Raw genomic sequence first — 14,986 nt, 5'->3', positions numbered from 1 at the left:
AAGTCTCAGATAAATGGCTCACAATCGTATTTTATATTAATGTTCCTCCTCACTCCCAAATAAGTCATGTTCTAGAGACTGATCAAGAAGTTGACCAGAAATAACAAGGAGTCAGGAATCTCGAATTCTGATTTCCAACCTGGTCATGAACTAGCTGGGTGCTGATGGGCATATCACTTCACCTCTCTGAGCCCCCGTTTCTCAACCTGCACCAGGCATTGATCTTGATCAGCATTCCTAAGGTGGCTCCAGGAAACTTTAGTCTCAGAACTCCATGGTCAGATGGCCTTTGAAATCACCGCACATTCTACCCACAGCGGGGAGCGGCCCCTACACAAAGGTATCTATTAAACTCTATTAAACCCAGAAACTCCTTTCCTTAAGGGACTGACTGACCTATGATGGCACTAGTGTTCTCAGAACCTCCTTTGGAGGAAACATCAGACCAGGAGCTCCATTCAGTCCATTTCGGTCGGGGTTGGGGGCAGGTGGGCGTGAGGAAGCCAGGCCCAGTGGACAGGGCCCTAGGCTACTCTCAACCCGACTCAATCAAAACAGCTCTACATTTTACCTATTTTGACATTCAACATTTTATTTGAAAAGAAGAGGCTTCCATTTGCTAAAAGCAAATAACACTTTGAAAACCACTGGGATAATGGGAAGAGCATAAAGCTTAGATGCTTCACCTAATAAAACAGATAAAATAATCTCTGCTCCTAATCTGTGTACCTCATTTTCCTTATTATCAAAATGAAGATAAATATATAACCAAACCAGGTTTATGTGAGAATAACATGAAATAATCCAGAGAGAGTACTTAGAAGTGTGCCTGGCACACAGCTAGCATCCTGAAATGTTGGTGATTATTACTGTCACTCTCATCACTCTAACAGCTACTGGGGACTCAATCTCCTAGCACACGGCTCATCAGGGAGGAAGCAACAAAGTGCTTCCTCTATAAGGATAAGATTCCCCGATAACAATAACAGTTGTCTCTTTCATGAGCTCTTACCTATGTAGGTTCTATGCTAAGAGTCTGATATATGTTATCTCACCTAATCCTTAAAAACACAAACAAACAAACAAAACATGCAGTAGGTACTGTTATTATCCTCATCTCACAGGAAATGAGCCAAGGCCCAGAAAGGTGCTCAATGAGAATGAAGGTCCTGATTGATTAGCAATGTCTGCCCTGGGCACGGCATCAAGAAGGTGCTCAATGAGAAAGAGGGCCCTGCATGATTAGTGATACCTGTTATGGGCACAGCAGGATGGCAGCAGCAGACATGCCCATGATCACACAGCCAGTGAGTGGCAGAGCCAGGACTCAGATCCATCCCTGGAGACCCCAAGCTTACACGCTGCTATTCATGCATCTCTTCAGCTTGCCAAGATTTTAAGCTCCTTGAGGATTAAGGCTCCCACCTTTTTTGAAGGCCTCCATATCACTGATTGCAATACTGAGGCACATAGCGGATGCCAACAAACATCAATTCCTCTTATAATAAGATAGCAAATTCCACGTGTTCAGGCTTGCTTTGAGTTTACTAGAACATCAGCTCCACAAAGGCAGAATTTTTTTTTCCCATTTTGTTCACACAGGTCTCCCCAACACCTGTAACAGTGCCTGGCACATAGTAGGTGTTTGATAAATACTTGTTAAATAAGCGAATGCATGAATGAGCTCAGTGTCATATGAGCAATCACATGCATCCTATGACTGCATCCTCCGAACAACCACCCAGTAAGTCAGGGACACTTACACCCATTTTACAGATGGGAAAACTGCAGCTCAGAGTTCTGTCTTGTTTTGTTTTCCCAGAGAATTTAACTTCCTTTTCGAGGTCTGGCAGCCAGTAAATGGAGAGCCAGGATTTTAGACCCGTCTAGCCAACTCTGAATCCCATGCTCATAACCAGAAAACCTTCTCTTAAAACTGGACCATGGAATAAATCGTTTTCAAAGCCTGGCTCACCTGCAGATGGGAAGGGCGGGCACCAGCTGCTTGGGCCAAGTTGGTGGCACCAGCAAGATAGACTCGGGGGCTGAGTTCCTCCTCTCCTCCTGCTCGCAGGGCCCCAGGAACTCCACGGCTGGGTAGATGTGGCGGGGCAGGCCAGCCTTGGACGGGGCGGTGGACACCGGCGACGGGTCGGGGCTGGTCTTCCACATCTTGGGGGGGATCCCACAGGGCGAGTCGGCAGCGAGGCTGTTCAGGGCATCCATGAGGACGGCAGAGCCAGCCGTGGTGGGGTACCCGGCAGGGGCGCCGTCGTCCCGGGGCTGCGGCGAGGGGCTCCGCGAGCGCTGGGGTGAGGCTCCGGGCAGCGGGGCAACCAAGGCCCCAGTGCACGAATGCCTCCGCTTGGTACCAGGCGACGAGGAGCGGGAGGCCGGACGGGGCACGGGCGAGTGGCGGCCCAGGCAGCTGTCCTCAGCGAGGCCGGTTCGAGGTGACATTATTGGCGAGGTTCTGGGGGAATAATGAGCAGGGATGTTTTGAAACTGGGGACACAGGTCGTCGGGCCCGCCGTTATTGGGCGAGACGCAGGGCGAGGTGTAGGGGGAGAAGGTGTCGGAAATGAAGCTGGCAGAGGAGCCGCTGCTAGCGGGGCTCAAGCAAAGCGGCTCGCGGTAGCCCTCGAAGCCGGGCACGGGCAGCGTGAACCTCGGGCTGGCGGCCACCCCCGGCAGGGGCGGCTGCTCGACCAGGAGGCCAGTGTCTCTCACGCGGAAGGGCCCCCCTGCCTGCATCAGTTCGTGGGATGGAGTGATCTCGATCCGAGGGCTCAGGCCCGAGGCCCCCGCTGGCTTGGCAGGGCACAGAAAGTTCTGGGGCCCTACCCTATCCGGCTCTCCCAACCGGCGGGGGGGCTCGCCAGAGAGACTGGCTAGGGGGCTGTATGGCTTGAGGCCATAGTCCAGGACATCATCGGGGTATGCGAGTCCGGAGGGTGGGCTGGCGACCTTATGTGCATTCGGTTCTTCTGGAAAGAGAAGGGGGGGAGGGAGGGGTCTTTTTAAGCCTCTAAAACACAACTCCGGATGCAGAGCAATCACAGATTGGGTTTTGTCTCCTGTTATTATTTTTTAATCCCCACCACACCAAACCCCAGAGCTAGAAACTCCTTCCCTCACAGAAGGAAAGTGAGGCCACTTCTTCCCAGATTCCTTGAACGGAGAGATCAAAGAGGAAGGATTTTAGTGCAGGTGCACGGGCACAGCTGACCCAAGCCATGCAGCAGCAGCCAGAGACCTGGATGGCTGGCTGGGCTAACGGCTTCCAAACTTTTGTTTCAGGGCGACCCTTAAAAGAAATGTGATTTTATTTCACAATTCAGTTCACACCATCGTGTGTTCACTGGCAACTGAAACAAAAGCTTCCCAAAACAATACTTACCCTGCCACGTATGATGCACTCTTATCTATCCTCCTGTCTGGGGTTATTTTGTTTAAATTCTGGTCATAACTCATTAAACAGATTTCCTGTCCCACCAGTGGGTCATGACCCACAGTTTCAAAAACACTGACCTAGGCCCATCTGCTCTTTCTACCTGTATGATACAGCTACAAGATTCAGGGGGAGGCCACAGCAGCTCTGGAAACCATGAAGCTCTGGGTTCAAATCCCAAATGTTTATGCCCACATGTAAAAAAAGTGACTTAATTTACAACCAGGACTCCTGAGCCATATCTCATCTTGTGCCATTTTACAGATGAGGAAACTGAGGTCCAGGGAGGGGAAGAGATTCACCCAAATACAGAATGAACAGGATTCGAAATCTTCCAGGAAAGCTACTTGGCCCCCAAAAGACAGAGCCATAGCTATAGAGCCTCCCAAACGAGTAAAATCAGTGGATACAGAATGATCTAATTTTTTTCTTTAATCGTGGCCACTTAGCTCAGGCTTCTGCTGCCACCTCGAAAGAACCCGTGGCTGGAGAGCGAGATTAGTGAGGCAACTAGCTACTTGTTCCCACCATCCCACACCCCGCTCCTCCTGCAAGCTCCCCAGCTCACCAGAGACCCCTCCACCCTCTCTGTCGTTACTTGGGTCAGCCTCGACTCTTCTCTCATGACCTTACATCCAATCCATCAGCAAAGCCTGATCGCTCTATTAAAACCTGAACCAAATTCATGTGTCACCACCTCCCGCCACCCTCTTCCACTTGGACTGTTGCCGTCACCTCCTCCCTGGTCTCCCCATTTCTACACTTACCCTCTATGGTCTGTTCTCCACGCAGCCGTCTACTGAAATGTCCATTGTAAACTGAAGCCCACTTTAAAGGCTTCCCTAGATGTCCCCAGGACAGTCCTTAACACACTCGTCCCCTAGCCCTGGCCTGTCTCACTACTCCCACTCTCCCCACTTTTCCCCAAGCTGACTCAGCACCAGCCCTGCTGACATCCTCACGATTCTTCAAGCAGCTCCTGCTGTGGAGCTCCCTCTCCTTAGAAACTCTCCACCCAAGATCTTCACCTAGCTACTCCCCTTAATTCCTTCACATGCCTGCTCAGTCAGCAGCTCCTTAGACAGGCCCATCAAAAGGATCATCTCCATCCCCACCCCTGTGTCACTCTCCACCCCATTTCCCTGCCATCTTTTCTCCACTGACACCTGTTAGCAGCTCACATCACATCAGATATTATCTGTTCAGAGAATCGCATGCGGCTAGATCAGAGGCAGGCAAACTACAGCCTCTGGTCCAAAGCTGACCCACAGATTGCGTGTGTAAGTAAAGTTTTATTGGAACAAAGCTGCTCCTATTTGTTTACACATAGCCTGTGGCTGGCTTTTGCACTGTAACAGCAGAGCTGGTTGGTGCACACAGGTGATCCTCTACTTCCTCAGTGCCCTTTCTGGGCCATCCTGGAGTAAGTGCTATCTGATTTAGCTGAGCTGATCTCATAGGGTTCAGGTGGTGCCCCACCCCAGGTGAGAGCCCAGAAATGGCTTTCCACAGCTCCGAGGATCAAGATAAACAACGTCAACTAGGTCAGCCCGGTTGAGCCTCTGCCTGCCCCTCTAGCCTTGCCCCTCTCTACCCTCTCCCCTCTCCTGTCTCCCCGGACTCCAGCCAAACTGGCTGTCATTCTCAAAAAATGCCGAGCTCCTTTCTGCCTCAGGACCTTTGCACTTGCTGTTCCCTCTGCTCAACAACTCCTCCCCCACCCAGCCCTCTTCGTAACTAAAACTGCTCCTTCGCTGAAGCTTGGCTAAAGTGTCATGTGCTCTCAGAAGTCCTTCCGACCTTCTTGACGAGATCAGACCCCACTCACACTTCCCTGCTCTGCTCCACTGCAATTCTCACAATTCTAATTCAGTAATTCTGTAGTTACTTGTTTATCATCTACCTCTCCCCCAACTCCCAGCCCCACCTCCACCAATCAGTCAATTCCATGAGGACTCTCTCACCACCCCACCCCACGCACTGTATTCCTAACGACTGGACAGGACCTGCCACAAAGCAGGCCCTCCAAAAATATTTGTCGGTCTGCTGAATAAAGCATGAAATATTTAAACTACTCCTCAAAGATGCCAACATCCAAAACAAACGATAGAAAGACCTAACCATAAGAGAGGGTGATTTGGTAATATCTATCTAAATTCCAAACACACGTATGCTTGGAACCAAGCAATGTCACTTTTAGAAATTTATCCAGCACATGTGCAAAATCAGACATGCATAAGTTTAGTCAGTCCAGCCCTGTTTATAATCCCCAAAGACTGGAAGCAACCTACTGTCTATCAGCTGGGGATGGGTTAAATTCTGTCATTCACATAGTGAGATACAATACAGTTACAAAAAGGGTTGAAAAGGTTCTTTTTACATTGATATAGAATGACCACAAGATACTGTTAAAGATGCACACAGTATGCATAGGATAGAAACAGAGGGTGAGTGTGTACACACACACACACACACAATGCTTATGGGTACACAGGCTTTCCCCGGAAGTTACAGGTAACAGCGATTTCCTCCAGGGAGAAGAGCTAAGTAATTAGGGGCAGAGGCAGAGAGGAGACTCTGATTTCTATACTACATTGAGAATACAAAGATAATTTCCAAAAGGCACATGTTTTTATTTCACTTATTTTAAAGGCGGTGTGTGTGTGTGTGTGTGTGTGTGTGTGTGTGTGTGTGTGTGAGACATAACACGATATATAGCAATGACACCTGGTTTAGGAAGCAGGAAATTGCATTCTAGTCCTACTCTGCCACTAACTAGTTGTGTGACCTTGGAAAAGTCCCCCACCCACTCTAGGTCTCAACCTCCTCATTTGTAACCGGACGGTGTTAAACCAGATCAGTCTCCTTGGCTGCTTCTGGCTCTGACGTCCTTTCATTTTTCTCACTAGAGTCTGTAGGGTCTAGGGTTCTTGTAAAGCTGCAGTTCAATATATACTTGTACTTGTGCCTGCGCGCGCACACACACGCACGCGCACACACACACACACACACACACACACACACACACACTGCCTTCCTGGCAGGTAACAAAGCACAGATTTTTAATCTAGGAAGAGATCCAGGTCAAATCCATGTCCGACAACATTCTGATAATCCATTGCTCTGCGAACCAGCAAAACAAAACACAGAGAGCCTCTCAGCAAAAATTCCGGCCTTATCAGGAAAACTGCATTACATCTTATCAGAAACACCCCCTCGGGGCTGATGTGAAAGTCACAGAAACTTTTTGCCATAAAAACACACATCACTCACACTCCGGGGAAGCAATGAAAAAGAGAAAGGCCAGTTTGCTGAGCAAAAGCATTTAAAGCATTTACATTGGTTTTAATTAATCCAAGCAGCAGAGTTTCTTTTTTTCTTTTTTTTTGTGCTAGGCGGGCCTCTCACTGTTGTGGCCTCTCCCGCTGCGGAGCACAGGCTCCGGACGCACAGGCTCAGCGGCCACGGCTCACGGGCCCAGCCGCTCCACGGCATGTGGGATCTTCCCGGACCGGGGCACGAACCTGCATCCCCCGCATCGGCAGGCGGACTCTCAACCACTGCGCCACCAGGGAAGCCCAGCAGAGTTTCTTTTTCTTTTCTCTCCCCAAGATTTTGAAAGTTTACCCACAAGCAAGTAATATGGAGGTAATTTATAATCATTTAATTCTCATTCCCCTGGGTATTTGACAGTAATTCTCACAGACAAAAGGCTCATGATTAAAATATTTCTTTAAGTAGCTAGGATTTGTCACTATTTCTCCATAAACAACTGCCACCCTTGCAGATAGCTCCCTCACTGTGCCCACACAGCACTGGGCCAAGTTCGTTTCATCTCAGAAGTACCAGATTCTCTCAGAAGGGTTTCCAAAAAGCTTGCTTTTCTTACCACTTGCATGATCTTTGCTATATTCATGTACCACCAGTGAATATAATTCACTTAATATTTCTATTTAAATTCGTTCACATATTACTTTCTTTTTTTTTTTTTTTTTTACGGAAACTTTACACCCATGCCACAAATGGAAAATCAGTGTCACCTCCATAAATAGAAGGTAGGGTAAAACTACAATCAAAATAAAAGTTACTAAATTCAAGCGAGATACTGTTGCTAGCCAAAGGTGCTGAGCCCGAGGCCCACTTTTTTTTTTCCTCCCTGATGCTCTTTATTTAAATAAGGTATCATTTATACGCACAGATTTTGAGTGCAGAGTTCAGTGAGTTTTGCCAGATGTTCTACACCCTTGTCACTACCACAATCATGACGCAGGACATTTCCACGACCCCAGAAAGTCTGCCTTTTTTAAAGCTGGAATTAGGGGAGGAAACAGCAAGTATCAGAAAGAAAGGCGTTAAAGACACAGTAGTAGCACCTGACAGAGGCCTCACTCCTGACTCAAGAGAAGGCCTGCCAAGGGGATAACCCGCGCATGCAATGTACTCATTGGGGCGGCCCGTGAAACCATCCCACTTGCCGTGCGAGGTACCCAGCCCACACTCGAGGCATCAGGATTCCGAAAGAGGCAGAAGGTGGAGGCAGAGATGAGGGTTTCAGAGGTCGCTGCTCTCAGTCCTCTGTGCCTCCATGCTTTTGCACATGCTGTTCCCCATGCCCAGAACACCCTCCCATACCTCCTGTCCTCACTTTTCCTAGCAAGCCACTATTTGTCCATCAAGATTTCACTTGGACCACCTCTTCCTAAAAGCCCTCCCTAGGCTGGATCAGACACTACAGACTCTGTAGTGTTGCCAGAACCTAAAGAGTCGTGTAGTGAAGTCTATCAAGTATAGATTCACTTGTCTGTCTCCCTACTAGACAGTGAGCTTTCTGAAGGCAGATAAAGGCCGATAATAATAATAACAACAACAACAGCAGCAGCAACAGCAGCTAACATGTGCTGAGAATTTATATGCCAGGCTCTGTTGTAAACACATTACAGTAGGAAATTATTTAATTCTCACAACCTATGAGATGGGCACTGTTTACTCCCCTTTTATAGATGGGTTAACTGAGGCACAAAGAGGTGAATTAACTTGCCCGAGGTCTCACAGCTTGAACCCAGCAGACCTGAGACCAGGGGTTCTCAACCTCAGAACCACTGACATTGGGGGCTAGAGACTTCTTTGCTGTGAGGCTGCAGGATGTTTAGCAGCGTCCCTGGCCTCTACCCACTAGATGCCAGTAGCATCCCCTCCCGTCTCTCAGCTGTAACAACCGGAAGCATCTCCAGGCATTGCCAAATTTCTCCTGCGAGGCAGAATCTCCCGCAGCTGGGAACCACTGCTCTGGGCCCTACAGTTCCAGGCCCTGCACGCAGCCGGGGCCCGAAAGACTGTTGGGAGCGCCCATCCACGAGTCAAACCTGGACTGATTCAGGAAGGAGACATCCGCTCCCCGTCAGCCCTAGCAGGTGTATCATTTCTGCAGCAGACATCCGAAAAGTCGAAGTATCATCGCCCTTCCTTCCATCAAGTTCCCAGGTGCTCACCCCAACATCTAGGCCCCATGAGCATTTGGGGAGACCTCTGGCCACTCTCCAAAACCGCAAGACAAGATTGCTGGGGCAGCCAGTCCAGCCCCGCCCTAGCAAGGCGTCTGCACTGAGGTCCGGGTCTCGGGCCATACACAGTGCTAGGGGCCCCCAGCTCCACGGTTTCACCCCTCTCCCCCCACCCCCACCCGGCTGTGCGACCTGGGGGACCTCTGAGTCCTCGTGTATAACACAGTTGCTGAATTTGGTGACAATCCCCACCTGATGTTTCACCTTATCCACATGAAGCCCAAAACAAACACTCAGTAGATGGGGCCTTCCAGTATACTCGTATAATCATTATGGAAAGAACGATCTTCTAAGTGAAAATTCTCCCCTTGCTCTGCTTTCAATGCCTTATTTTACAACTTGAACGTGTGACACACACTGGCCCCCAAGTGCCTTCAAAAGCATTAAAAAAAAAGACAAAGGGAAGACATTTTTATAAAAATGAAAGGGATTGGTCAGCACTTTGGGAATTCTCTTTTTCTGCTAGCCTTCAGAAAATATGTGGAGTAGGTAAAGAATGCCTGAACACCCCCTCCACTCCATGCTTTGAACTCCCTCTTCTAGGGTACCTGGGAGCTGATCAACTAAATCTTAACTAAAATATTAGTGACACAGTGAGCTAGTTGCAGTAACAAAAATGATTCTCGCTAACACATCTCTACCATATACTTTATACCAAGAACCACTATGTATGCATTTAGCATATACTAATGTTTGTCTTACAAAAGGCCTACGAAGCAGGTGAAAGAGTTTCCTCATTTTACAAATGGGGAACGTGAGGCTCAGAGAGGGTGATTAATTTGCCCAAGGTCACACAGCTTCTAAGCGGCAGAGCCAGATTCAGTCTCAGGCAGCCCACCCAGCTCCTCCACCCACATAACACATGAAAGGGGATATTTCCTGGATGGTGATACCTTAACTCCAACACATAGAAATGAGGTGTCCCCAGAATAGGAACTGCTCTGGAGCCCTATCACGAGGTAGGCTGCCCTAGACAACTAAAGACACAGATTCCTTTCTTCTGGAATATTCACAATCCCTCCATTTGCCCCAGGATTGAGTCAACTATTATTTTAAAATCCCGCTCAGGCCACAAGGAGCTCTCTGCCAGTGCCTGCCCTCTTGGAGCCTCTGGCAGGCCTGTTGCTCACCCTTAAGGACACACGGCCAAGTCTGAGACAGCCGCCAGCGCCAACTCACCAGCCAACAGATTGCTTTTGAAAAAAGGAACAGCAAGAGAACATCTTCTCTGCCTAGAACTACAAGCCGGTGGAATTTTCAGGAAGCAGAATAGAATGACTAAAATAGAAACCCAGCTAAGGAACCTACGTGAGGCATCTGTCCTTCGGGGAAGGGGGAAGGGACTGCACGAACCAGTGCTCTCAGGCTTGAACGGCTCGGAGGAGAGAAGCCGGGGCAGGGCCTGGAGGCCAGACGCCTCTCAGGCGGGCAGCAGGGCCACAGAGCTGCGGTCCATCCCTGTCTGAGGTGATAGACCCACCGCTCAATGAGCTCACACCCCAAGGTGGTGTGAGTTCCGGGCCCTGGGTTTGAGACATCACAGTCTGTTGCCATGGCTGCACTAGGATGCCACAACCTGGCACTGTACGTGTGCAGCCAGAGGACGGGGGGAAGATGGAGGGAAGGAATCCAGCCTCCCTCCATCCCACTACTCTCATAACCCCCTCTGTGTTGGGGGCTGCAGGAAATGCCAAGAGGAGCAAAAGGTGGATGGATTTTTCATCCAGCAGCTGGCACCACCTATAGGAAAGACCTTCTTTGAAAAGTTACAGATTGCGCTTCAAGTAATAAATTCAGCACTTAGCAAACTTTCCAAAGGGCCCCCCATGCCCCTACTGCCCCCACCACGCACAAACGCCGAACAGTAATTGGATTCCCAATCAATGAATTGTGTGTATTAATAATGACGGAGAACCAGGTTGTCACACCCATCATTCACAGATGACATATACAGAAGTAGGGCATGAGAGGTGAGAAATTCCATCCAGATAAGTCAGGTCCAGAAATGCCAGAAAGGGAAGGAAGGCAGTTTACCATCCTGTCTCGTCAATGTGGAACCACTAGAAAAAGCCACCTTGAACGCTATGCTCTTTGCTGACCTTGCCCCAGCTAAGGCAGCTGTCTGCCTTCACCAGACAGGGCAGAAAGGAGGGCTCGGTTCTGCCTCCCAGGCAGCCTGCCATGAGGCCAGGCGCCTGGGACACAGGATCCAGGACCCGGGACAATTTGCAAGCACCGAGCCTTACAGACTGGCTACTGGCATGGCTGTTTGCAAAAACACACGCACCCGCAGGCTGACACGTATTCCTTTTGGAGAGAACCAGAGAAATGTATGGAATCTGCAACCCATGTGCCTCAAGGTCAGCTTTTGGATGGGGGCAGCAGGGCCCAGGCATCCGGCAAACATGGGACCTCACCTCTGTCCTCAAATTGGGATAGAAGGAACCGGTTGCAAGTCATTCTACGGGGCCCTCGTGCTTTTAAGAAGCTCAAAGACCTTCCTATTTTTATTCGTTCACTGCACCTCGAGCTTTCCCGTGTATTACCTCTCTCTCTGGGGTTTACAAGCACCCTGGGAAGCCGGAACCATCAACTCCTCTGTGTTACAGAGGGGGGTCCTGAGACTCAGGGCCCTGAGGATTCACCCAAAGTCACAAAAACAATCAGGGGCAGAGCTGGGGTTCAAACTGAGACATCATTTAAATGCAGTCAAATGCACAGATATTAGAAGTACACCTCATGCCTTTTTACAAATGTATGCACCGTGTAGCCACCAATCAAGATCTAGAATGTTTCCATCCTGCCAGAGGATTCTCTGGTGGCCACCCCCAGCCAATAACCCTCATTCAGGGGGACCCACTCGCCTGCCTTCTCTCACTATAGCCTGGGTTTGCCTGCTTTGACCATTGTATAAATAAAACTGTACGGGATGCACATGTCACAGTTTTCCTCAACCTTATGTCTGAGATTTAACCATGTCGCATGCAGCTGCACTTTCTTTTGCATCTCTGTGTAACAGTCCATCAGACGATGACATCAGACTTTACTTATCTGGTCACCTTGCCATACTGCCTCCGTGTCTCAAGAAGACAGCCATTTGAGATTGAACTTGTGCTTCAGGGAGATCCGTCTCTAAGAAAAGACAGTCTCTCCACACTTGTCACGCAGCGCTCAACAGACAGCGACTTCCTCGCCAAAAGGAAAAGGAAAGATCTGGTCAGAAGAATTAGCCAGAAGTAGACCTCAGATAATCCTTCCTCAGAAACAGGGCTTGCGTGGCTACCCTGCCTCTCCGTCCAAGCCCTGCACGAGGAGACATGGGAGGGGGCACGGCCACCTTCCTTGCTTTCCTTCCTCTAAGTCACTCAGCAAAGGCCCCCTCACCTTTACACCAGCCCCTCAAAGAGCTGTACCCTTTATGGAGTCCTACAACCCCTGTCACGGCCTGCGAAGCTGATTTCCACCTTTCTTTCAGGCAACTTGAAATCCAAGTGGAAACTTCCCCTTGAAGACAGTGGGGCCCCATAACCCCTGGCCAGGGGCAGAGACTTAAAATTAATACCTTATTGACAGATGGGTGCTTTATTTACACTCGGCCCCAGGAGCTTTCACTTTGGTGCCATGTTCCCCGAGGGCGGGCACACTTCATCCGTGGCCCCTGCCAAGCCCGGTCAATAATGACATTCCTCCTTTCTCCTTGGCAACGGAGGTGATGTCACCCGTTGCAGATTTCAGACCCTCATCCCACCTTCTTAGGACGACACAGGTAAACAGCCCCTTTCTGAAGTCTTTACACGATGACTTTCGCAGGCACTGCAGACTTCAAGCGTTCCCCACCTCCTCGTCTAAACAGTCACCTTTTCAGCACACCCAAGCAGGTTTGTTTTGATAAGGACCTTTATAAATCCTGAGCTTTGCAGGCAACTTTCTTACTTCAGACAGCTCACTCAGGCGTGGCTCAATTAAAATTCACACAGAAGGACTGGCTTTCAGAAATATGTCATATTAACTAAAACAGGTCCAGGCGAGAAAATGCTCTTTCCCAAAACCTCAGATTAGGATGCATGGAGGGTCCCCAAATGCCAACTCGGGTAAAGCAATCTCTCTGCTCTTCCTATAGCTTCCCATCTACCTCTGACATATTTCTCTTGCAGAGGAAAAAAAGCACTAAAAGTCCAAGGCACAGGACTTTAGATCTAAATGCCAGTCCGTAGGAGATGCAAGGGACAAAGGAACACGTTAAAAAAAACACCACAGGGATGCCACTGGCAAAATCCATCACGTGGAGACCAGCACAGGAAAAATGACCCTGCTTCTTCAAGAAATAAACAGCAAGAAAACAGACTGATGGGGATCTTTATAAAATAAAAGAGACATAAATGGCCATGTCAACCAATTACAATGTGAGGATCTTGGTTCAAACAAATTAACCATAAAAAGACCCTTGTGAGACAAGCAGGAAATTTAAACCGTGGACATTTGAAATTAAGTATTATTCCTTTTCAGGTTTGATAATGGTATTTGATTTTTTTTTCAAGAGCCCTTATTTTGGAGCTACATACTATTTATTAATAAAATATTATGCCACCTGGAATGTGATTTATAGTAAGCAGGGGGGCTTCCCTGGTGGCGCAGTGGTTGAGAGCCCGCCTGCCGATGCAGGGGACACGGGTTCGTGCCCCAGTCCGGGAAGATCCCACACGCCGCGGGGCGGCTGGGCCCGTGAGCCGTGGCCGCTGAGCCTGCGCGTCCGGAGCCTGTGCTCCGCAATGGGAGAGGCCACAACAGTGAGAGGCCCGCGTACCACAAAAAAAAATAAAATAAAATAAAAAATAAAGTAAGCAGGGGCGGAGATGCGGAGAAAACACTGAGGCAGAGATGAAATAAGATTGGCCTTATGTTGATAATTGTTGCAGCTGGGCACATGGGCACATGGGAGTTAACTATACCACTGTCTCTACTTTTCCATATATTTGGAAAAGTTCGTAATAATAGTTCAGGAAAAAGTCAAAGGCAGTTCCTCTTGCTTTGGGGGAACCCATGTGGGGCTCTGCTCTAGGTCGGAAAGCGGACAGCCCCTGACGCATCCCAGGAAGAGCCTCAGGGCCGAGTCTTGCCTGCGAAGAGCTCAGTTTGGGAACAATCGGCAAAAACCGAACCTCGCACCAGCCCAGGGAAGCCGAGTTTGGCTGAAGCTCTGCGGAGCCCTGTGGCTATTTCCTGTGCTGGGCAGAGAGGAAAGAGGAAGTCCCTTCGTGGGGGGAAGCCACAAGGCATCCATCACGCTGCACTTTCCAAGGCTGCCTCTTCCTGGCCCTGGCTCAGGGGGTCCTGGGGGGCCAGGGCAGGACACCTGGGGGAGGCCCTGCCTCTCACAGAGGCAGCCACAGGGAACCCTGCAGCCCGAGAGTCTGGTCAACTGAGAAAGCTTCTGCAGCTGGCCAAGTTCTGGGGCTGAGGCAGGGGCCCGATGAGTCAGAACTGATCGTACGTAAGTTAGATAACTTGCTGTGATGGCGACTGAAGCCAACAGCCAGTGGCTCCTCTCCAAAGAGCGTCTCCACTTAAGACTCAGGATTCATCAAAGGCCAAGGCAAAGACTCTCTCCTCCAAGGAACCAATGCTGTCAAGAAGTCAGGCGAGCCAGAAGACATCTCAGAGCCCACCGCCGCCGCCACGTGACATTCACACAGCCCTGCGGCCCGTGTTTAATCACACTGCCTCGTGAGAACCTGCCATCACCACCCCCATTTCACAGACGAGAAAACACAAGCGCAGAGGATCAAAATCACCTGCCCTGAGGCATACCACTAATAAGGAATTATGCAACTTTTCATCCATTTATTTGGCAACGATTTATTGCATGCTTGCTAATGCCAGGTACTTCTGCTTGGCCAAGGTCAAGCAAGTAGGAGACAGCTAAGTCAGAATTTCAAGCCAGGATTTCCTGATTTCAGATCTGGTGCTCTGACTT

General features: G+C 49.5%; 1 protein-coding gene across 7 annotated transcripts in view; it reads right to left on the bottom strand.

Moving 5' to 3' along the window:
- The window catches only part of NFATC2 (nuclear factor of activated T cells 2), a 160,154-nt gene that overhangs the window by 122,991 nt on the left and 22,177 nt on the right, over positions 1-14,986 (bottom strand). For 5 of the 7 annotated variants that reach the window (XM_067011732.1, XM_059038939.2, XM_059038937.2 and 2 more), the window contains exon 2: positions 1,976-2,987. In XM_067011732.1, the coding sequence (XP_066867833.1) occupies positions 1,976-2,987 (1,012 nt within the window). The remainder of the gene's footprint in view (positions 1-1,975; positions 2,988-14,986) is intronic. The other 2 variants (XM_067011733.1, XM_059038941.2) reach the window with 1 other exon arrangement.

Source organism: Kogia breviceps, chromosome 14 (genome assembly GCF_026419965.1).
Source record: "Kogia breviceps isolate mKogBre1 chromosome 14, mKogBre1 haplotype 1, whole genome shotgun sequence".
In the NCBI taxonomy this organism is placed as follows: domain Eukaryota; kingdom Metazoa; phylum Chordata; class Mammalia; order Artiodactyla; family Physeteridae; genus Kogia; species Kogia breviceps.
Note: the sequence above shows the minus strand (reverse complement) of the source record. Positions and strands in the feature narration are given on the sequence as shown.